Source organism: Lepisma saccharinum, chromosome 13 (genome assembly GCF_977018435.1).
Source record: "Lepisma saccharinum chromosome 13, izLepSacc3.1, whole genome shotgun sequence".
Taxonomy (NCBI): domain Eukaryota; kingdom Metazoa; phylum Arthropoda; class Insecta; order Zygentoma; family Lepismatidae; genus Lepisma; species Lepisma saccharinum.
This window is the reverse complement of record NC_139241.1, coordinates 21203093-21227022: the sequence shown is the minus strand read 5'-3', so window position 1 is coordinate 21227022 and position 23930 is coordinate 21203093. Positions and strand designations below refer to the sequence as shown.

At 42.0% G+C, this 23930-nt stretch overlaps 1 protein-coding gene across 1 annotated transcript; it reads left to right on the top strand.

Annotated features, from left to right (window-relative positions):
• The first annotated feature begins 13088 nt into the window (after positions 1 to 13088).
• On the top strand, positions 13089 to 13976 carry LOC145996717 (uncharacterized). The gene has a single exon (XM_083133242.1). The coding sequence runs from the start codon at positions 13089 to 13091 to the stop codon at positions 13974 to 13976; it is 888 nt and encodes a 295-aa protein (XP_082989368.1).
• Positions 13977 to 23930: the final 9954 nt, after the last annotated feature.

Sequence of the window (23930 nt, the reverse complement as noted above, 5' to 3'; positions counted from 1 at the left end):
CATTCTAGGCATCTTAAAATCTGACCTTCTTCTAGGTGGCGATCCATCTGAAGTATCATCGTATCGAGGCCTCTTTCTTCCGTCAGCCTTCATTCTGTTGGCAGCGAATAGAGGTTTCTCAGCTAACCTGGGCGGCTAATAAGGAGTAGCATCCGGATTCAGATCTCTATCCGGAGTAAAAGGGCTGGAATGAACATCTGGAGTGGGTTCTGGCTGAACATTCAATCTTTGGAACTGAACCTGAAGTTCGCTTATCCTCTGAACAAATGTTCCTGTCTGATCTTGCATTTCTCTTCGCAGAGATACTTCAAGCTTCCTTGTCTCTACCCTAAGAGAATTCATCTTCTCTTCAGCTGCCTGCTCTACGTCCTTCCGCAGAGTTGCGGTCATTGACTCCATCACTTTCTTCTGTTCCTGCACGACTTTCTCGATGGATTCGGTCTTCTCTCCCAAATTTTGGACAGCTTTCTCAATGGACTCCACTGTAATCTCTACTTGTCCGCGCCACTGAGATAATGGTTCCAGTTTTTCCTGAAGTACCCCTTTTAATCTTTCCTCAACCTTTACTATATCTTGCTGAGAAGTAATTTGAATACTTTCTACTCCGGCCTTAAGACCTTCTATGTCAGTCCTCTGCTGGGCAAAGAGGGCTTGCAGGTCATTCCTACGCTTCTCTTCTTCTTCCTCTTTTTCTCTTCGTCTTCTGGCTTCTTCTTCCTCTATTTCTCTTTGTATTTTGGCTTCTTCTTCCTCTTTGTCTTTTGGCTTCTTCTTCCTCTTTTTCTCTTCGTCTTTTGGCTTCTTCTTCCTTTTTTTCCCTTTGTCTTTTGGCTTCTTCTTCCTCTTTTTCTCTTCGTCTTTTGGCTTCTTCTTCCTCTTTTTCTCTTTGTCTTTTGGCTTCTTCTTCCTCTTTCTCTTTCTTTCTTATTTCCTCTAGGCTCTCAATTAAAGCTCGGAGAGTTTCAAAGTTTTTTTCCCTTTTCTCTTCAATTTCTCTTCTTTCTAGCTCTCTCTTCTCTTCAATCTATCGTTTCTCTAGTTCCCTTTTCTCTTCCTGAAACTCTATTAGGGATCGAAGTTCTATCAGTTCCTTTTTTCTCACCTTTTCAGCCTGAACTGCCTCTCTTTTGCGCACTTTCTCTTCCTCCTCTTTCTCTTTCTTTCTGCGCTCTTCGTCTTCAAGTCTCTCTATCTCTCGGCGTATTTCTTCTTCAAGTCTCTCCTTCTCTCGGCGTATTTCTTCTTCAAGTCTCTCCTTCTATCTGTCTTCCCTATCTTTCGTCAGCCATTCCAATAACCAATGGTCTGATGAAGGATTGGTCAGCGGACTTGGTTCTTGTATTGCGGTATCTGCTACTTGAGTCTGCGGAGCAGATTGACACGTCTGGCATTTAACTTCTACAGCGGGGAAGGTAGCACACTGGAAATGTGCTGCCTCTTCTCCCAGTTCTTCACAGCAACCATATCCAGACTCTGAATCCATGGTCTTCCTCCTTCTACTTCTCAGGTTCATACCAGTAAATTCTTGGCCCATGTTTAATACAGTCCACACTTTCACTTTCACTGGACAGTCCTTATAATGCACGGTTAGGTTGGCTTCACTTAATTGCACTGTTATGTCGGGCCCCACGTTCTGGACGCCAAAAACTTTTGCAATGGTGCACACAGTACTTTCACAATCTGGCGTCCTCTCTGCTTTGCACAATCTGGCCCCACGTTAAGGCACCAAAAACTTTATGCAAGGTCCCACCTACACAAAATTACCACACTCTAAACACTTCAATTAGGAGGACGGCAAAAGTCTACCCATAAATGCTAACTTCTTACCAGTCGTTGAACACAGATTCTAGATATCTCAGGGCTTGCAGGGTAAAACGTGAACAACAGCATTATATATATATATATGTTTATTATAAACTTATCGTAAGAAAGTCTGTTAGCACACTAGCTAACTAACTAACTCTCTAGCCTTCTTAAACCCGAAGGTTCATGGTTGCAGCACCACAGGCCTTCCATCTGTCCCTATCTTGAGCAAGATCTATATACTCTTTTCCATCCCTACCGATTTCCTTTACGTCCATCTCAACGTTGTCCCTCCATCTTCGTCTTGGCCTTCCTACTGGTCTCTTACCATCTGGTTTCCCAACAAGAATCCTGTAAACTCCTCTTTCCTCTCCCATTCGTGCCACATGGCCTGCCCACCTAAGTCTTCTTGATTTAATTATTCTAATAATATCTGGACATGAATACAAATTATGTAGTTCTAAATTATGTAACCTTCTCCACTCACCTGTCTCCTCATCCCTTTTAGGTACAAAGATTTTCCTAAGGATCTTATTTTCAAATACTCTCAATTTATGTTCCTCTTTTAATGTAAGGGACCAAGTTTCACATCCATATAATACTACAGGCAAAATTACTGTTTTGTATATTTTAACTTTTAGTTTCTTAGATATTAAACGAGAAGACAAAAGTTTATGAAGAGAGAAGTAACATGCATTTCCTGAATTAAGCCTACTTTTTATTTCCTCTTTAATATAATTTTCATTTGTTAATATTACTCCTAAGTATTTGAATTTGGAAACTGGTTCAAACGAGTTGTTATCAATAATTAGATTTTGATTATTACCTAACACTTGGTTTCGGCCTGTAAGAATATATTTAGTTTTCTCTTTGTTAACTTCCAAACCTATCTCTTTAGCAGTTTTGAAAAATATTTTAGCATTATTCTTAATCGTATTTATATCATCCCCCAGTAAGTTTACATCATCTGCATATGCTAACAACTGAGTCACACCATTTAATTTTAGTCCTTCTTTAGTTTCTTTTACCTTCCTTACAGCATATTCTAAGTCAAAATTAAAGAGCAATGGAGATAATGCATCTCCTTGTTTTAACCCATCGTGAATTATAAATTTGTCAGACATATTATTACCCACACGAATTTTACTAGCACATTAGTCTTTAACCTTTATCACTTAAGTGCATTTACATTTACCATACACGTGCATTCACCACTTCTGGATTCAAAAGGGGGGAAGGGACCATTCAATTTATTCCCCGCAGTGAGGCGCCAGGGGGAGTATAGGGATTTTATTTAGGGCGCTGTTCGCTGCTGACGTCACGGGCTCCCCTGTAAGAGAAAGTAGTATGTGCGCGGTACCCCCAACCACAGCTGGGAACTGGCCGTAGATAGCCGGCACCTCTGACAAGCGGGCGCTGGGTAAAGGATTTAAGGATGCCGCGACACCCCCGGCGCTAGCTAGGAATCGGAAAACCTACCGGTGTCTCCTGTACAAGGGCGGCAGGTTAGGAAGGAGGTCTAGGAACTCCTAGACAAGCCGGGCAGGTAGAACCTGGCACCTAGACCGGGTAGTTAGGTTGCTGCTAGGCTCTTCTTCTTCTTTCTTCCTCCCTTCCTTCCTTCTGGGATGGCTGCTAGGCTTCTGGCTGAATGGCCGGTTTTTCCCAGGATGTTTGCCAGTTGACATCCGGGAGCCAACTGAACTCCGGCCTTGCTGCGCTGGGTTTTATACTCGCGGTGGCGCGTTGCTAACTCATTTTTTTACATATTGCAAACTTCGTACTGAGAAATATCAAGGTTTTGACATTGAGAAATCACTAGTGGAAAATCACTAGATGCACGTGACAATATAAACTAAAACTGTATGCATTCAGACAATACAATTAATAATGAGCCTCGCAGGACTCTGCTATTCTAAACAACACGTTGAACAGTGTAAATGCCAATAATTGATAACATTAAAAATAATATAGTGACCACGCAGGGTCTAATAATGAGTGAAGCTAGTAAACGTAGAGGTGGAACCGTTAACGTTTTCAGAATACATTTAAACTAAAAGCGTACGCCTCGCAGGAACATTCCGCTTAACTCTTTCATCCGATTAAAAGAATATAGCGACCACGCAATGTCTAATAATAATTAAATGGCTACCAGGCAGGGTCGTTACAAGATCCGCATGATGATAAAAGATGTATTTTGTCTTGTGCGATCCACACGTTGCCTTGGGGACACTATCGTTTAGATAGTAGTAAGAAATGAATACAATGCACTTAAAAAAATATCATCGTACACATACAAAAAAAATCAATTATTATATCATTAAAAAAAACATTAATATTTTTACATGCAACTAACTTACGGCTGGCAATATTTCTATCAATACAAGCATATAAAATAACCATGCCTATGAACCTGTTTGGCTTCAGGAAGCAAGCTATGGAAGTGCCCGTCCAGCCTACGTCATCGTCGAGCTTCAACGAACTACTGCCTTCCATGCTATCTAAACTTAACGGTCTGTTAATTATACACTTGAATAGCATTCTGACCCAGTACGACAAGGATGTGGGCAAAACGTTCTATGTATTCAACAACAACTTAGGTTCCTCATCTCCGGCAAACTGCAGTTCAACATGAATCCTGAAACAAAGGTGAGGTCAAGGTTTCCACTGGCAAGAACATCTATCGCATCAAGCATGATAGTATTGATGCGACTACAACGTACGATGTGTCTGCTGGCGATCGACGGAAGGTGGAGCTCTTGAACGACTACGACAAACTCATCCCTCTTTTTGTGGAGATGCGAATCACCTACCCTATAATAAATAACCACAGTGGTAACAATGCCTAACGATATTTTTGGCCACATGAAACGCGACGACCACGGCGACGAGCTTCTCATGCTCGACGTCAGGGTCAAGAAGTTGCGAAGCGAGATGCAGGCCCTGCAGTCCACGGTAAACTCCAGCCTCCAGTTAGAGATAGCCAGCCTGAAGTCTCAGTGCCTGGACCCCGTACTCAAGATCGACGCCAAGCTCAAATCACTGCTGCAAAAGTACACCGACCTCGCGTCAATAGACAACCTCGACAACTTGGCGCTAAGCATAGGCAGGGCTGCAGAACGAATTTTTGAAGCTGCAGCAAACACACACCTCCGATGTGGAACAGCTGAAGCGACACTTGCAGGACCAAACGAGCACCATCCAGACTGAACTGCAAACTATCATCCAGAGCATCAAGACTCAAGATGACTACGATCGCGTGAACGCCAGTATTGCCAAATTGCGTGAACAGTTTCAATCGTTCGAAATTTCTACGTTGGAAAGCATCAAGGCTGAGCTTCAAACAGACGCTTTGCATGCAGCCATCAACGAAGTTAAAACTAAACTCCAAACGCTACAGGACTTCATCCACGACATACAGACTAAGTTGGAAACTTTGCAACAATCCACTCCCACCCAGGACGACATAACACAATTACAAGAAGGCATACGCGCTGCTGCTGCTGCCTCAGAGTTGGACGCGATGAAAAAAGCTTTGGAGTCGCTCCAAAACACGGTGGCCACCTTGCCTACCTAGCAGGAATTGAAAAGCGTGAAGAGGGCTCTCAACCGAATACTCAAATCCGACGACATCAAAAACATCCAAACCGAAATTGAATTGCTTCGGGAGTCTGTTGCAACCTTGCCTACCAACCAGAACATCAGCGACCTACATGGCTTGTTTGCGGAAATTAGAACCCAGAGCAAAGAGCAAATTGGTAGTATAGAGGCAAGCCAGGAATCGGCCATAGTCAATTTCAGCACCCAACTAATACATGACTTAAACGAAAAATTCAAGAGACTAATTGTCGATGTGAAGATCAAGCCTGACTGACACTTTTGTTCATGCTATCGAGGAACACCTGGAATCGGTGAACGGTAGATTGGAGGACGTAGAGAGTCAGGTTCGAACAAACGTGAACACTCTGAACGCCAGCATCGACAATCTCAAGTCCACAATTATAATCGAACTGTACAGCATTCCAAACAGATAGTTTTCCTCGCCCTTCAATCCAGGTTCCAAACTCTACATGTTGACTTCTGCAAAAGCCTATCACCAATTTTTCCTCGCTGGCACACTTCAGTTCGTCAAGATTTCATACTGGTCTTTGCCTCACGCAACCCACTACCCAACCATGATCGTGACGAATATCGGTGACGAGCCTAAAATAAGAGGAGTGGAGTTGGTCGATTTCACCCACCCCGAAACTCGCGAGACTGTCTATGCCGAAGATGCCACTCAAATTATTGACATAGAAATAGGAGACAAACTGTACATAGAAAACCCGGCATTGTCTGCAGCCAGAAATCCCATCCAAGCTATATTTTTATTTTCGCGCAATGTCTAGGCAGGCTATTGTGAACGAGCTGCACAAAGCTGCACGACGAAATTATAAACGATTGGCGGTAGTAACCAAAAGCATAGACGACCTGTGGCAAGCTGACCTTGTGGGAATGAGCAGTAGCAACTTAAAAAATTTACATAAGATCAACAAGGGATACAAGTATCTTCTCACCGTTATAGACACATTTTCAAAATTTGCGTGGGCTTTACCCCTCAAGGCAAAAACAGGAACCTGTGTAGTGGAAGCATTCAAAACTATTTTCGATAAAAGTGGCAGGCGACCTAGATTTCTTCAAACAGACAACGGAAAAGAATTCTACAACTCTGTCTTTCGGCAATTTATTCAAAAACAAAATATTCAACATTACTCCACCTTTAGTCACATCATAGTGGAATGTTTCAATCGAACTCTCAAAACACGGCATTTGGAAACGATTCACGCTTCAGGGGAATTACAAGTGGCTCCACATGCTTCCGGAACTTGTTAACAGCTATAATCGCAGTTTGCATCGCACGATAAACATGAAACCAGCTGACGTCAACAAATCTGACGAGCAGCGTTTAATTTCTACGGTTTATTGTCCAAAATACAAATTTACAAGCAAGAAACCGAAATACAAAATTGGAGATCATGTGAGAATCAGTAAATTTAAGCGTACGTTCGAAAAAGGCTTCACTAAAAATTGGAGTACGGAACATTTCACCGTAGTTCGAGTCTTACCTGGAAACCGTCACACGTATATAATAAAAGATAATCGGGACCAAATTCTGAAAGGAAGATTTTACGAAGAGGAACTTTCTAAAACAAAATACCCCGACACGTATCTTATTGAAAAACTATTACGTAGAAAAGGTGACAAACTGTTGGTGAAATGGCTGGGACTCGAGGAAAAAAGTTGGATAGATGCAAGCGATGTGATTGTGTAACGGGTGCTTGGGATGTGGTACGGCGACTGCCAGATTTTCCATCGGAACGTCAGGATAGGAAAAATTGCGAGCTTCTACCCGACAACATTCGCTGCCTCATTGTTGGACCTTCTGGATGTGGAAAAACAACGTTACTTATTGATAATTTTCTTCTTGCACCCAACTGGTTAAACTGGAAGAACAGGCACCTGTATGTTTTCTCCAAAAGTTTGGAGCAACCGAAGTATCGTCAGCTGTCGAAACTGTACGAGGGACTAGGCATAGCTATATTTGCTTCTGAAGTGATAACACTAGACTGCTGTCTCGAAAATACGGTGGTGGTTTTTGACGATGTGATCCTGTTGAACCAGAACGAAATTCGCAATTTTTTTACTCAGGGTCGGCACAGAGGCATGGACTGCTTCTACCTTGCTCAGACTTTTTCCAAAATCTCCAAGCAGCTACTCCAAGACAATGCTAATTTCATTTGTTTGTTTCGTCAAGACTACACCAATTTAAAACACGCTTACGATGATTATGTAGGTGGGGACATAAACTACAATCAGTTTTCCAAATTTTGCTCTTCATGCTGGAACCAAGATGATTTCGGATTTGTCACAATAGACATGACGAGGAAACCCAATAATGGAAAATACAGAAACAAAATTAATAATTTTCTAAACGATGCAACGTTACAAGAAACGTCTTGACTTATTATAAATAACTACAAACAAAAAAAAATGAAACGCAAACTTGCAGACGACAACCTGAAGCTGCGTAGCTACCTGGCAAAACGGTTTAAGGGTTAGAAATCTGAGAATCGTGTAATTTACGAAGAGAAAAAGCGTCAGGACCAACCTATCATCGATGCCATCAGTGGACTTGGTAAAGAAATCAAAGATGTCACCGAGCAAAACAAAGAGTTAATCAACTAGCTTGTGCCACTTACTGCTCCAAATTATACCATATCTACACCGATATCCAGCATTCACACTACTCCGTTCGAACTTGCTCCGGCTCCGAGACGTCAGGCTCTAGCAGTACCTTTTCGGACAAGCTAGTCGAGCTGGGTCCGTTGGCGAGGGATTACCTAAGCACCGGGAAATTCGAAAAAGACGAGGTATTCGGGTTGTACCCGACCATGGAACATAACGAGGGTGTGGTTTGGAAGATTGGAAAGTCAAAAGTCACGTTCGAGGGCGACGATGTAAAAGTTAAGTTGGGGCGAGAAGAACAGCTGGGCCAGGTATCCTGGCACGGTGGGAACTTATCACTAAGAAGCAACCTAAAGATTATACAGACGAGGATTACCAAAGTTACACAGCAATTTTAATCATCACGGACGCACTGTACCAAAACAACGATGCAACACAGAATCGCGTGAAATCTAGCAGCGGCGAAAAGTACAGGAACCTCATGAAGCCAATATGGACCCAGCTCAAGACTGGCAGCGGTGTCAAACTCTACAACACCTTGCCCAAGGAGTTTGTTTGGGTAGACGACGTAAGGAAGGTTGTAGATCGATTGCTGGTTATCGCAGGCGAAGAAAATACAAGCAATCGCAACTTCCACAACGAGAAGGTGGGCATCATGGACATGATTAGCACCAAGCTTGCCAACTTCATTGTCAACGACAACAAAGGTATAGGTTACCTTATCAAAATCATCAACACCCTGCCTCCCAAATTCTGGAATGTAGCCTAGTGTCGAGGTTTGGTGAACGATATTATCAACAAGCTACCCTTCGAGATGCACCTGCCAGGTTACCAGTACTGCGGTCCGGGTACGAAACTCGAACAGCGACTGGAAAGAGGAGACAAGGGAGTGAACCCACTGGACGAAGCATGCAAGGACCACGACATTGCCTACAATGCTCACACCGATCTTGACGCACGTCATGATGCTGACAGAAAGTTGGAGCATGCGGCTTTCGGGAGAATCGTCAGCAGAGATGCCTCGCTAGGTGAACGGGTTGCTACATTGGGTACGACCATCGCCATGAACACAAAACAAAAATTAGTGTGGGGATTGTAACTAAATACTTGTTAAAAAGAAAACAACTTGTATAACCAACCTACCATCACTTTATTGCATTAGGCAAAGCAGACATTTTTCTTACCCTCTCACGATATATAAATAACATACTATCACCATGTGAGCCCAAAGGTGTCGTTTACCAAATACCCTACGCAAACCTCAAGTCTCTCGGAACATTAGATGGAATGCTCACTAAAAAGCAGCGCGAGAAGAAACATTCCTGCTTGGCAAAAGGTCATGGAATGAAATTGCTGCTCAGCATTCCTCAGTTGAGGAGGTTACAAGGTTCGCGAAAGCAGCAGAAGACTGGAGGTTTCATATTCAGCATCCCGGCTATCTTGGCAGCTTGGCAGGAGGTAGTGCTGCCATTGCCAAGACCGTCATCGATGCAAAAAAGAACAAGGCCGAGTTAGAAGAGCAGAAACACCACAATCCGGCTATGGAGAAGAAGGGGAAAGGTGTGACCAAAAAGCGAAAGAACAACCTCGAAGCTTTGAAAAAGTTTAAAAAAAAGAAGAGCCCCTGTCCAACTTCGATATTGAATCTTTGATTAAATTGTTGGGGATCAAGCACTTCAGGGGCGTTTTCATGTCTGATTCTCTACCCTCTGTTGTGAAGAAAAAAAGAGTGCGGTGTGGTTAAACTAGACAGTTACGAAAATCCAGGTACACATTGGATATGCTACCTCAAAGCCAACAACAACAAAGCATTTGTTTTCGATTCATTCGGAGGCATGCCACCTGCTGGGTTGGTAAAGTATCTCAGTGTTGTCAACCTCTACTACAATGACGAACGCATCCAGGGTTTAAGCGATGTGAACTGTGGCCATCTCTGCGTTCCCATGCTTGTCTTCCTCTCGCAATTAAATAACCCAACAATCGAGTATTTCCAGAAAGCATTGTGGCACCTGAACCTCTATGCGAGTATTCCATCTCACAAGCGAGACTTCGCTTCTGAAACTCGCATTGCATGACGATATCATCCATCCTAAATCTATTGCTCTTCGTGCATTCTACAGCATGTACCTGATACCTAATGTGACGGTACACAACAATACCATCAAAATTGGCAGCGAAAAAAATAAGCATCACCCCTGGCCAGTACAATCTGTCTACCTTGCAGGCTCAATTGCCAAGAAGTGTACTGCTGTCGCAAAATTCTGTAACTCACAGGGTGGAACTGGTGTCTGCCACGGAAACCGTAGACCTGGGTACCATCGGAGAGCTTTTGGGATTCGAGAACAACACAAAGCTCGAACCTGGCATCAAGCACATCGGTGCTAACATTCCTAAATTTCTAGCTATCGAGACTCTGAACATACATTGCAATGTGGCAGAAGGTATGATCACCAAATCCTCGGACGGCATCCCAGGGAGTCACAAGCAGACAGGTATTATTGCTACGTTCAAACCAAACTCTGAGTTCATGGAGCCAATTATCTACATACCATCCCCACCGATATACTTTCCTGTATCTCGTAATCGCATAGACAACATAGAATTGGCAATTACCAACGAGAAGGGAGAGGTTGTTGATTTTGCATGAGCCACGACCACTGCCGTCGTGGAGATTAACATATAATAAATAACCATTATGGAGCAAATCGAAAGTTACGAGTTGCAGACCTTCCCACCCAATCGTCGCACGTTTGCCAACCTCAATGAAGCGAATCGAGAGATAGAATACGACGTGGACGTCGGGGATGGATTCATTCACCCTCACAGAGCTGATTTGTATATCAAGTTTGATGTTGAGAAGAGAGACAACGGAGAAGCATTTCTTGCCAATGCAAATTTTAGACTTGTAGATAATTTTGTGCCGTACCTGTTCTCGCAGGTGGAAGTTAGAAAGCATGGCACCGTCATCGATAGGGTTGACTACTCCGGGATTACCTCTACAGCTGTGGGAACATTGAAACTCTCCAAGACCGATGCAGCATACTACCAGGCAGGGGGATTCGAAGCAGGTACAAAAATCAAAACTCAAAGTCACACAGTACTGTTTCCCATGCGCCTGCTTCCTGGCTTCTTCTCCGACTACACAGAGATTATGTGGAAGGGTGGGTTGCGCGTCACTTTTCGCAGAAGCGCCAACGACAACGATGCGCTGATGCGTTACAGCACCTTGAGTGCAGGCGGTTCAGCACTTCCCAACACACTACCCGATCCTGCCAAGTGCATCATCCAGTCCATGGAGCTGCGCATGCCCGTAGTGGAATACGAAACTAACTATGCTCTCAAGTACAAAGCAGACATTTTGAAGAATCCCCAAGTACCCATCCAATTTTACGGTTACCAGTGCTTCCGGAAACCATTTTGAATTTGACGTGACCACACAGTTTAACAGCATCCGGTACGATATGCCAGAGTTTGTGGTCGTGCTCTTCCAGACAGGGGAGGACAACAACCAAGAAGAAGATTCGAGCCAGTTCGACAACTGCAAGATCAAGAACTTCTACCTCAAAAATGGCAGGAACGAGATATTCCCGCGTGAGAACTACAACCTGAACATTGCAAACAACGACTACCTGAAACTGCACGAGGCATACACAGCTTACAAGAGAGTGACCTCCGGCAATGTGAACGTGTACTACAACCTCAATGAGTTCATAGCTCGCAGACCCATGTTCGTCATTAACACATCTAAGAGGAAGCAGATGGTTGTTAACGATCGTACCAACATCAAAATTCTGTGCGAGTTCCATGACGCCTTGCCTGCCGATACTCTGCAGCGTCATTCTTATTGCAGAGAAAACTTTTGTGTATGATGTCAAGAATGAAAGAGTGACTGAACAGTTTTAGATACAAGAAAGAAAAATTGGATAATTCTATAAAAATTACACTGACCTTAGATCGAAACATTCTTCACACATTAAAAAAAAATCACTATACTATAGAAATTTATGGCAATACTGAGTAGTGCCAACTTCTATTTGTAGGTTAGCTTCGCCTGTGAAATATCATATGGTGAAATGTTTGTGGAGTAAGTTGGCAACACTGCGAGCCCCCACTGTGGCTCCTCCAAAAGTAGTGTGGGGGGGCATTGAACCCATTGTAAAAAGGCCACGACATACATCGTGAAAAGGGGGTCTCACACATCATAAAAAATACATCGTAGCCGTTTACGCTGAGGGCCACCCACCTACAAAAAAAATAAGGCCCCCAAATACATCATAGGCGTTTACGTTGAGGGCCCCACCTACAAAAATAAGGCCCCAAAATAAGATTGAGCAAAAAATAAGACTAGAAAATCGTCAAATGCTATAAAATCCATAAAAAATCATCAAAATATGTTACAACTGAGGTTAAATACTAGGCCCACTACAAGGATAACATAGAAACAACCATTTTACACTTTGTAGGTTATTTTAACTCGTAAAAGGCTGTAAAAAAGTGAATAGGTTAAGTTACATCACGTAAGATCATGGCATACCTACAAAGGTAAGGCTCCAAAAATAAGATTGAGCAAAATATTGGGCTAGAACATCATCGAACGGAATAAAATCCATAAAAAAATATTCAAAATATGTCACAACTGAGGTTAAATACTAGGCATACCTACAAGGGTGACTTAGAAACAATACGTTTCCTCTACTGATATGGGTTATAACTCCATTGGCAAACAAAGGTTGATACATTCGCTATTTGTTGGTACCATGTCTAGTCCTTGTAATCATAATGTTTATAATATTGAGGTATGTAGTATTGAGAGAAAATATTCGTGCACATTTGATGTTTTTGATCAAGATACAATATGTGGTGAGATTCCTTATGTAACACCAGGTGTTTGGTTAAATGAGCTGAACAAAAGTCAAATAAGGTTAACAGATACAGGTAAGATGAAAGGTCCAGTAGAAATTCTTATTGGTGCTGATGTTTGTGGTAAATTACTGACTGGCCATGTTCTGAAATTAAAGTGTGGTTTAGTGGCTGTGGAAACTCAGCTGTGATGGACACTTATGGGTAAAGTTGCAGGTGGAAACAGAAAATCAGATACAGCTTTGTTGGTATCGAATTTATATGTTAGTGAAGCCGTAGCTGATCTGTGGGAACTGGATACCATAGGAATCAAGGATCCAATTGCCAAGACGTCTGCGGAAGAACACACACGGGCTGTCAAAAAACCGTTTTTGCAGACACTGACATTCAATGCTGAAGGAAGATATGAAGTACAGTTACCATGGAAGGAAGATTGTTCGCCTCTTCCCACCAATAAAGAACTAGCAGAAAAACGACTTCAGTCAACTACACAGAAGTTGAAACCAGAACATCTGTTGCAGAGTTACGATGAAGTGCTACAAGAATGGTTGTCTGAGGGAGTCATTGAGATGGTTCCAGAGGATGAAGCAGAGAATTTTGGCCATTACTTACCCCATCGACATGTAGTGAAGGAGAGCATTAACACGACAAAAATTAGACCAGTGTTTGATGCTTCTGCTAAAGTAAAAGAACACCCGTCTTTGAACCAATGTTTAGAACCTGGACCCAACTTGATTGCTCTTATTGCTGATATTTTACTACATTTTCGGAAAGGAAAAATAGGAGTTATAGCAGATATTAAGCGAGCTTTTTTAAAAATATCTGTACACCCTAAAGATAGAGACTACCTAAGATTTCTCTGGTGGCACAATATTAATAGTGGAACAGTTCAAGAATTAAGACATACTCGTGTAGTGTTTGGTGTTACGAGCAGCCCATTTCTGTTGGGTGCTGTTATGGAACATCATTTGGATCGAGCATTGCAGAGTTGTCATTTCGGGAAGGAAGACTTAGCTTGTACAGAAGGTACTATTTTAAAATTACGAGGTTCCTTTTATGTCATGTGGATAATTGTGCCACCAGTGTAGACCATCACGAAAATCTCCATAAATTTATAAGAGAATCGCGTGCAGTTATGGCTGAAGCAGGTTTTGACCTCAGAGGGTGGGAGTATTCAGTCCCTCAAAGGATTGATGAGAACATTAGCCCTACTTCAGTGTTAGGACTCAGTTGGAATCCTCAAGCCGATACATTTACAGTTAATTTGGACATTGAAGATGTTGATCTCAAGACAGTTTCGAAACGTGTGATATTATATGTAGCACACCGTATATTTGATCCGATAGGTTTTACTTGTCCCGTGACTCTTCTACCAAAATTATTACTTCAGCAAACTTGGACAGAGGGTCTTGAATGGGATGAGCAAGTTAGTGAAGAAATAAGAACACTCGGGAAATCAGTTTTGTACTACGAAGAAATTACAACAATCCTATGTGACTTTGAAGCCATAATTATTTCACGCCCACTTACCTACATCTACGAAAGTGAGACAGAATTGGTTCCTTTAACACCTGCTATGTTCTTACAAGAAATCAGGGAGACAGGTGTACCTGATTATGACCATGTGGATTCTTCAATGCTCAACAATCGTCTCCGTTACTGTCAGAATTTGAGACAAGATATCAGGCATCGTTTCAAGAATGAGTATATTGGACAGTTAATGCAAAAGGGCATAAACAGAGCATGTAGATCTGTCAGGGTAGGAGATATTGTGTTGATTGGTTTTGACAATATGAAAAGATATAATTGGCCATTGGGTTGTGTAAGTGAGATTCTTCCAGGTAAGGATAAAGTGACAAGATTTGTACGTCTGAAAACTTACCATGGTGAACTACTTCGTCCTGTACAGAGATTGTATCCATTGGAGGTGACTGCAGTGGAGGGTGAAGCAATGAAGAGTTCATTACCTCAGCCTCAAACCAAAAAGAAACATCAGACAGACGTTCTCCCTCCCAATGAAGCCAAACCTTGTACCACACGTAGTGGGAGAGAGATAAAATTACCTAAGAAACTATTAATGTTTGATATGCCAACTCAGGTGGGAGGATGTTAGATATTATGTGAGTTGGCACCTGGCAATATTGTTTAGTATGTATTATGAGCAATAGCCTGTGCAGTATTTTTGTTTGTTCTATGCTGTGTTATATTACTGTCATCCCGGGCAAAAAAGTATGAAGGTTGTCATGTTTTTTACTGTGCTGTGCACATGTTCTTGAGAATATAGTCAAATGATATTAGCAGCGAGTCTTTTATTTCGCGATCCAACATTTATGTTTTGCATCGACATTTTTCCAAATTTGACCCCAGTCTACTGTTGGATTTCGGAGAGTTACTTTACACGTTATCATACCAGACACGCAGAAACGATTATAAAGAGCTGCCACTGTAGGTACTGCAAAATCCTTCGAAGTGAGTAATTGATAACAAATTTCCACGATCGAGTCTCGCAAATGTTTATATTTTTTCGATATACGTTCAACACAAATGGGCGACCTCAGTTCGATATCATTAAGCATTTCCTTCATAATGATAGCAGTTATACAAGTAGGGTGATTCACTATTGTTGCAATGTCGTTGCGTATTCGAAGAGCTTGACTCTTCCGCTCAATATTGGTCAAGGTTAATCCTCCGTGTTGCAGAGGTAAAAAAGCGTCTTGTGGCTGACCCTGAATATGTGCTTTGCCCACACAAACCCATTTATCGCACTTCTGATCTTTATGTAGTCAATTTTCCTCATTGGAAGTAACTTCGCAAGATACCATAGTTTCGAGCAAGCATACATGTTTACGAACGCAACACGAGACTTGAGACTGAGATCACGAGATTTGTGTTGTCACAAAATAGCTTTCAGCGAATTTATACACGGAGCATAGTTACATTCGATTATCTCATTGAACGAAGTAGAAAAATGAATGCCAAAAAATATAAAGAGACATAACTTCTCTGAATGATAATAACATAGAAGTCAAGTGTGTGTCGCTAAGTGATAAATATTGAGTTTTATTAGAATTAATATGTAAACCTGATGCTGATTCATATCGCTCTAGTAATTTATATAATATCGTCAAATCCTGAGGCAACTTCATACATAGAGTTACATCGTCAGCATATCCTAGTACTTTTAAGGTTACAGAATGCAAGATGAGACCTTTTATCTTGTGTTGCAGTTCCTGTAAAAAAGGATTCAATGGCGCACAAAACAAAAACATAGACAAAGGGTCATCCTGTCGTACCTCTCGTTTTATAGGCAAGGTTTTAGTTAAGAAACCATTAATTTTGATACAGGAAGCAGCGTTTGCATACAAACTTTTGATAGCATTTAGAAATACATCACCACAACCAAATCGTTTTAGAATTTCAAACATATAATCATGATTGACACTATCAAAGGTGCTCTGAAAGTCTAGAGCAACCGTTGCATGTTGCCTCCCATCATTCCCACAATGATAACCCATAATCACTTCTCGTACAGTTTGCAGCACCTGTACAATATTTTTATTTTCCCCATAATAATACTGAGCAGGACCCACAATAGACTCTGTATATGGAAGTAAACGTCTCATTAAACATCGTGAATATGTTTTGTAATCTGCACATAACAGATAAATCGGACGATAATGTTCCACTTTCGTGAGTATCGGTATTTTGGGGACCAATACTAAAACCCCTTTATTACAAGTATTACCAAGACGATGATTTCGAAAAACCTCATTTATCCATTTTGTGAACAAATTCCCAACAATGGGTCAAAATAGTCGATAGAAAGAGGTAGGTATTTTTTTAACCTTGTTTTACAGCTGCATGAACCTCATCATTAGTGAAATCTGATTCTAATATCTGACGCTCATCATCCGTCAAAGTATCTGGCACATTGTTCACAAATGAGACAGCATGGTCCCTGTTACATGCCGATACATCATATATCTTTCTAAAGTACTCATAAATAATATTTTTGATATCCGGATAGTGTGTAGATCTATTACCAGCTGTATCTGTAATACTATGAATCATTTGAGTTTTGCCACGAGCACGTTCACGTAACACATGGGTTAATGACGCCTTTTCATGTAAATCAAATGGCAAAATTCGACTTCGAATTTTTACACCTGCTCTTTTTTGAGCATGCATTCGCAACAATATAGCTTGTACATGTTTCATTTCAGTGAAACCTTTTTACCTTGCAATGCCTCATTATGCATTTCACGCAATACTCTATAATAAAAATTATATTTGACATTCCAATCACGTGTACTGTCACGAGAATATTCAATACAGAAACGTTTGATTGCTGGCTTTAAATATGTATCCCACCACGTAGGTAAATCACGTTGTTTCTGACTAAGAGCTTCCCAATATTGCCATTTTTTACTAAATTCAAGTTGAAAAGTGTGATCCTCAATCATGAAGGTATTTAATTTCCAATATCAATATCCATGTTGAATAGTAGGCAAGTTAATGTTACAAGACATAACTACTGCAGTGTGATCCGAAAGACACACCGGCTGAATTTGAATATGTAACGACCCTGCGTGGTCGCCACATTTAACGATCCTGCGTGGTCGCAATATTATATTTTTGTTAAGAAGGTTTGGATAAAGAATGCAGGCTAAATGTCCCTGTGAGGCGTACACTTTTAGTTTAAATGTGTTAACGGATCCACCTCTACGTTTATTAGTTTTACTTATTATTAGACCCTGCGTGGTCACTCCAATCTGTAAACATTAACGGATCCACCTCTACGTTTATTAGCTTCGACCCTGCGTGGTCGCTGTATTCGGTGAATGTTAGCATTTATTGTCATTTACTTTGTTGCAAAGTCCTGCGAGGCTCATTATTAATTGTATTGTCTGAATGCACACAGTTTTAGTTTATATTGACACGTGCATCTAGTGATTTTCCCACTATGTGTTTTCTTAATGTCACTTCTTGGATGTTTCTCAGTACGAAGGTTGCTATATGTAAAAAAATGAGTTAGCAACGCGTACTTGTAGTTACTATTTTCACCACCCATGCGCCACCGCGAGTATAAAGCCAGCGCAGCGAGATGGCTTTCAGGTCGGCTCATGATAAGATCTGGAAGAAGGATAACTCCGCTCTTGCGAGAGTCCAAGCATCCTAAGGAAGGAAGGAAGGAAGTTGCACTCCGCTCTTGCGAGAGGCCAAGCATTCAAGAGAAGTTGTCCTCCGCCTGCGGGCGAGAGAAGCCGCACTCCGCCTTCCAGCGAGAGAGGTTGAACTCTGCCTCTGGCAAGAGAACCCACTCCGCTTATTAGCGAGAGAGAACAACTCCACTTTAGAGTGAGAGGACCCGCTCCGCTTGCTGCGAGAGGTTTCCTTCCCCTATCAACCTGCGGCACCCCGCCAGGGTAGTGTGGCGTTGGGTTTCCAGACAACCCACTCTCTCTTTCAGGGGAACCCGTGACGACTGCGGCGACCAGGCCCGAAATAAAATTAGGTCCCCATACTCCCCATTGGCGCCTCACTGCGAGGAATTGGATGTTCTCTGCTCCCCCCTTATCTCTTCGAGTCTAAAGGTGATACAGGTAAATGCACGTGAGTGGTAAGGGTAAAGGTAGAGACACGTGTGTAAGTGTGCTAACGGACATCCTTGTGATAGGATTATAATAAACTGTTACATCTTTATATAAACCTGGTTTAGTCTTTCTTTACACCCAGCAAGCCCTGAGATATTTCTGAGTCTTTGTACTACGACTGAATCAGTTAGCACATATGGGTAAACTTTTGCCGACCACCCAACTGCAGTGTTTAGCGTGTTGAACGGAGCCACTACCAGTACTCCTGCGCCGTGGTGCTGAGCACTGGGTGGGTGGACGTTGCAAATAGCAGAGACATTACATATCAGAGATTGAGTTACATATATTCTATCTAATGTAGAGGAACAATTATCTCTCATATATGTAAAACCAGTTACAGCTGCGTGAATGGAAGACCACACATCAGAAAATTTAAACCCACTAAAAATATTGTGTAAGGCAATTGATATATTAAATCCCGGTCTCTGATCTTTGGGCAACAGTACACAGTTGAAATCACCAGCAAGGATAATGTGTTCAGCACAGCTTGGAATTTCAGGTGCAAGATCATTCATAGAGAAACTGTTACGGTTTTGGCGTTGTTGATTCCCTGATGGAGCATATACATTACATTACAGATCCAAATATTATGTATCTTGACACTTATGATCCGTCCACTGGGATGCATGATAACGTCCGGTATCCGGATATTGTCCTTTACTATTATGGCTCTTCCTTGTGCCTGGTAAGTAGCATTATTATATTCACTAAGGGAAAATGGTAAGTCAAATTTGAGAACCGACACTTCTTGAACCAATGCAAGATAAATCACCCAAGGCATGTTGCTTACATTGGTTCTGCATTTTATTGATGTTAATGGTTGCAATTTTAATGTGTGTTCATCACAACAAAATTAATATTATAACTTACCAAGAATACAGCATGTCGCACATCATCCTGGAAAAACCTTTCCCACCATACAAAAACACACCATATACTAACATGAAAAAATAACCAGCACAAATTTATCATATTGAAAACTTCTAATTTTTCTCACTTTCAGTTGCAAGAAAATGAGTATTTGGGTTACTCTGGGATCTGGTGATACGTGCCGGTGATGGATACGGAGAAGGTCGATCTTCAGGCTTTTTTGCAGAAAGTGAAGTGACCTCATTCTTTTCCTGGCCCTTTTTCCTTTTGTGTTTGCCCACCTGTTTCTTACTTATGTTTGAATTGGAACAATCGGGGATGTTTTCAGGCAATGGCTTCTGTAATTGCTCTGTACTGGATAGTTTCATAACACCAGTCGGATCAAACACCATACAAGAACTATCACTTCCGTTCAGCTGCAAAGAGGAGGAAACCTTCTCCGCGTTTGTCTCGGTATTATCAGACATCAGACTTGAACCCATTTCACTATCTTCAACTTCCTTTATCCACGAAGAAATACTCGTCGTGAATTTCTCATCCTGCCGGATTTCGGATATATTTTCCTCTTGTGGCGAATTTGTTTGTACACACACGGGTTCATCCTTATGTATCACTGGCTCTTTCAGCACGTCTCCTATCGTGGAGTGAACAGAAGATTGTAATTCAGTCAGTAGAAATTCCATATTGTCCTCCGTAAGGGGCAGCTGGATCGGAGAGCGAAGTACACTTTGTGCATAAGTCGCTGTTGAATGGAAAACACTGTCAGAAATCGTTGCGGGAGGGCGAGCTCCCCCAACTACTGAACGGATATATGAACGTCTTTTAGGGCACATTATAGCTGTATGGAACACTTCCCCACACAGTCGACAAGTAGGCTGTTGACCAGGATAAGTTGTCCAATAAAGAATACCTAGAATTGTAACATAAGACGGTATTGGTTTCTTTAGTGACATTTCAACTAGCTTCCTCCCAGTACCAACAGGGTATATATGTTCACCTGAATAAACTTTATCATTGATAGATTTGATTTCACCATAGCATGTCAACACAGCCCGAATCGCATCGTCCGAAATTTCCATAGGCACTACATGTAATAGAACCATCACAGTGATTTTATCCGCCCAGTCAATTTTCGCGTCATGAGAACCCTCTTCATCACTATATGTCAGAGTGGCACCACAATTAGCTATTAACTATTCACCCAGAACTCGCGAAATCAGTTTAACATACACACTTTTCCGAAAGTAATCAATCTCAATACTTAGCACTTGATGAGGGGTCAATAACATCTTGTCACTAATAAAACGATGAATGTTCATAGATGCCGGTACACGAAATACAGTCGTAAAACACAATTTCAAAGTATTCACTCGCTTATAGTGGAACCACGAGCAAAACAACCAGCGCAGACCCGCGACTCTTGTGCACCGTGCCCCCGCGAGTAGGGGAGGGGGAGAGTGGACCATGCTTCGTCATGGCATGAGGTGGAGGGAAGAAGGGAAAGCTGCGCGGGGACTTTTCGTCCCAAGGTTTTTTTCCTTGTGGTCGATCTATAGTTTCCATGGTGCGTCACGATCTATTCGATTTCTCTCGCAAAGCTACCGTGGCCGAGCACCAGTCCACGCAACACACAGGAGCTCACAAGCGATGTTGCTCCTTCGAAGGCTGACCTTCGACTACCACTCGGCCACAGGGTCCGGCAAATTACGATTTGATTGGTTTGGTTTGATTTGGTGTTTTAAGTTCACTTTATGCACATTAAGGCTAATCGGGATGGACCTACAGTTTAAAGTGGGATCCGAACCACTATGTGCCTCCACCGGGTATCGAACCCGGGACCCCTTGATTACAAAGCAACGACGCTACCACTGCGCCATCGGGGAGGCCCCAATTACGATTTGAGAAAAGGCGATCTACATAAAATGTTATTCTACATTTGAAAGTTACTCTAAATTCGTAAAGAATTAACATCGTTCATATATATTGCTATTTAATTGCTGTATAAAAACAATTTACGGTCCGAGATCGATATTCAAAATAATTTTGTAAATGTTTACGTACAAGAGGATGAGAAAAGAGCTTGTAGCATGGTCATATACAGGGTGTTTCAGAGCACCCAGACACTACCTTTTTCTCGAGAACGGGAGATCGTATTAAGTTGAAACAAAAAAATGCACCACGAAGTTGGACCCAAGGAATCCGTAGAAAGTATTTGCAACAGCCCGAAAGCCACCCTTTGTGATTTTAGTGGGGGGCACATGCCCCGTTCGTGAGATATTCAAATGGGAAGGGTATGTTTGGAATGCAGATTCGGAAAGGCGGGGAAAAAATACGATTGACATTTGAAACATTTGTTTGTACCACCTACCGTTTTCCGTGTAGAAAATGGTTTTGCAAAAAAGGGAAGGTAGCGAAATCGAGTATACCGAGCTTAACAATTAAGATAAGTGCAGCAACATAACAGTTTCGGAAAGTGCAGGACACAAGCTTTCCAACGATATGCCACATGATGACTGCGGGACTTACAAAGGATGAGACCGCGTGACCCAAGAAAGGGGGTCTAAAGTTATGGAAGGACTCGAAAATTTCAAATGGCAAGGGGGGTCGAGTAATACCTCGTTTTCAAGATCACAGAAAACGTGAAAAGGATGCCAACATGATTTTGTAATCCACTGACGGGTTTCAAAATGGCGACCAGAACAATTCCGACCCCTGAAGTTGGTGTTCCAAAGTGAGGAATTACGTACGTAAGTAGCAAAACACAAACACTGGACAGAGTACATAAGATCCTGTACAAACAATTATGGTAATAGGTCCGCTCTTTAAACACCGTACTACTTTAAGCTTTGTTTGAGCTCCAACTTTGACTACCCTTCACACTTTCTCTAGGCTTAGGACTGGCAACGAATGGTTTACTGTCACGCACAATAAGGAATTCTTTGGCGTGTTTAACGGCTGCTTCGCCAACGAAAAAAGGTCATTTTCTCACAATTGATTGCCAAACCATTGTTTTACAAGAGAAATAGGCCTAACTGAAATGATGATAAGAAGAACGAAAGAGTAATCAGAAATCAATGAACAACGAAAACGAGAAGAATAGGTAAAGCACACAGTGTGATGCACATTTACCAACTTACAGTAAATGTTCGAAATGTGTTCCCTCGGTCGCAATGCACTTCTGCACACGGACACTGAAATGATTCTACAACAAGATGGCTGCCTAGCACATTTTGAGCTGACAGCGAGGAATCAGGTGAATGCAATGTTTAGTGGTCGCTGGGTAGGTAGAGGTGGGTCTGTGCCCTGGCCACCTAGGTCACCAGATTTAACATGTGTACATTATTACCTCTGGGGACGACTGAAAGAAATCGTTTACCAAAATCGCCCTACAACGAGGGACGACATGATCGAGCGCATAGTTGCTGCATGCAGGCAGATTAGTGAGGCAGACGTTATTGCAGCACAGAATGATATCAGTGTCCGTGTGCAGAAATGCATTGCGACCGAGGGAACACATTTCGAACATCTACTGTAAGTTGGTAAATGTGCATCACACTGAGTGCTTTACCTATTCTTCTCGTTTTCGTTGTTCTTATCATCATTTCAGTTAGGCCTATTTCTCTTGTAAAACAATGGTTTGGCAATCAATTGTGAGAAAATGACCTTTTTTCGTTGGCGAAGCAGCCGTTAAACACGCCAAAGAATTCCTTATTGTGCGTGACAGTAAACCATTCGTTGCCAGTCCTAAGCCTGGAGAAAGTGTGAAGGGCAGTCAAAGTTGGAACTCAAACAAAGCTTAGAGTAGTACGGTGTTTAAAGAGCGGACCTATTACCATAATTGTTTGTACAGGATCTTATGTACTCTGTCCAGTGTTTGTGTTTTGCTACTTACGTACGTAATTCCTCACTTTGGAACACCAACTTCAGGGGTCGGAATTGTTCTGGTCGCCATTTTGAAACCCGTCAGTGGATTACAAAATCATGTTGGCATCCTTTTCACGTTTTCTGTGATCTTGAAAACGAGGTATTACTCGACCCCCCTTGCCATTTGAAATTTTCGAGTCCTTCCATAACTTTAGACCCCCTTTCTTGGGTCACGCGGTCTCATCCTTTGTAAGTCCCGCAGTCATCATGTGGCATATCGTTGGAAAGCTTGTGTCCTGCACTTTCCGAAACTGTTATGTTGCTGCACTTATCTTAATTGTTAAGCTCGGTATACTCGATTTCGCTACCTTCCCTTTTTTGCAAAACCATTTTCTACACGGAAAACGGTAGGTGGTACAAACAAATGTTTCAAATGTCAATCGTATTTTTTCCCCGCCTTTCCGAATCTGCATTCCAAACATACCCTTCCCATTTGAATATCTCACGAACGGGGCATGTGCCCCCCACTAAAATCACAAAGGGTGGCTTTCGGGCTGTTGCAAATACTTTCTACGGATTCCTTGGGTCCAACTTCGTGGTGCATTTTTTTGTTTCAACTTAATACGATCTCCCGTTCTCGAGAAAAAGGTAGTG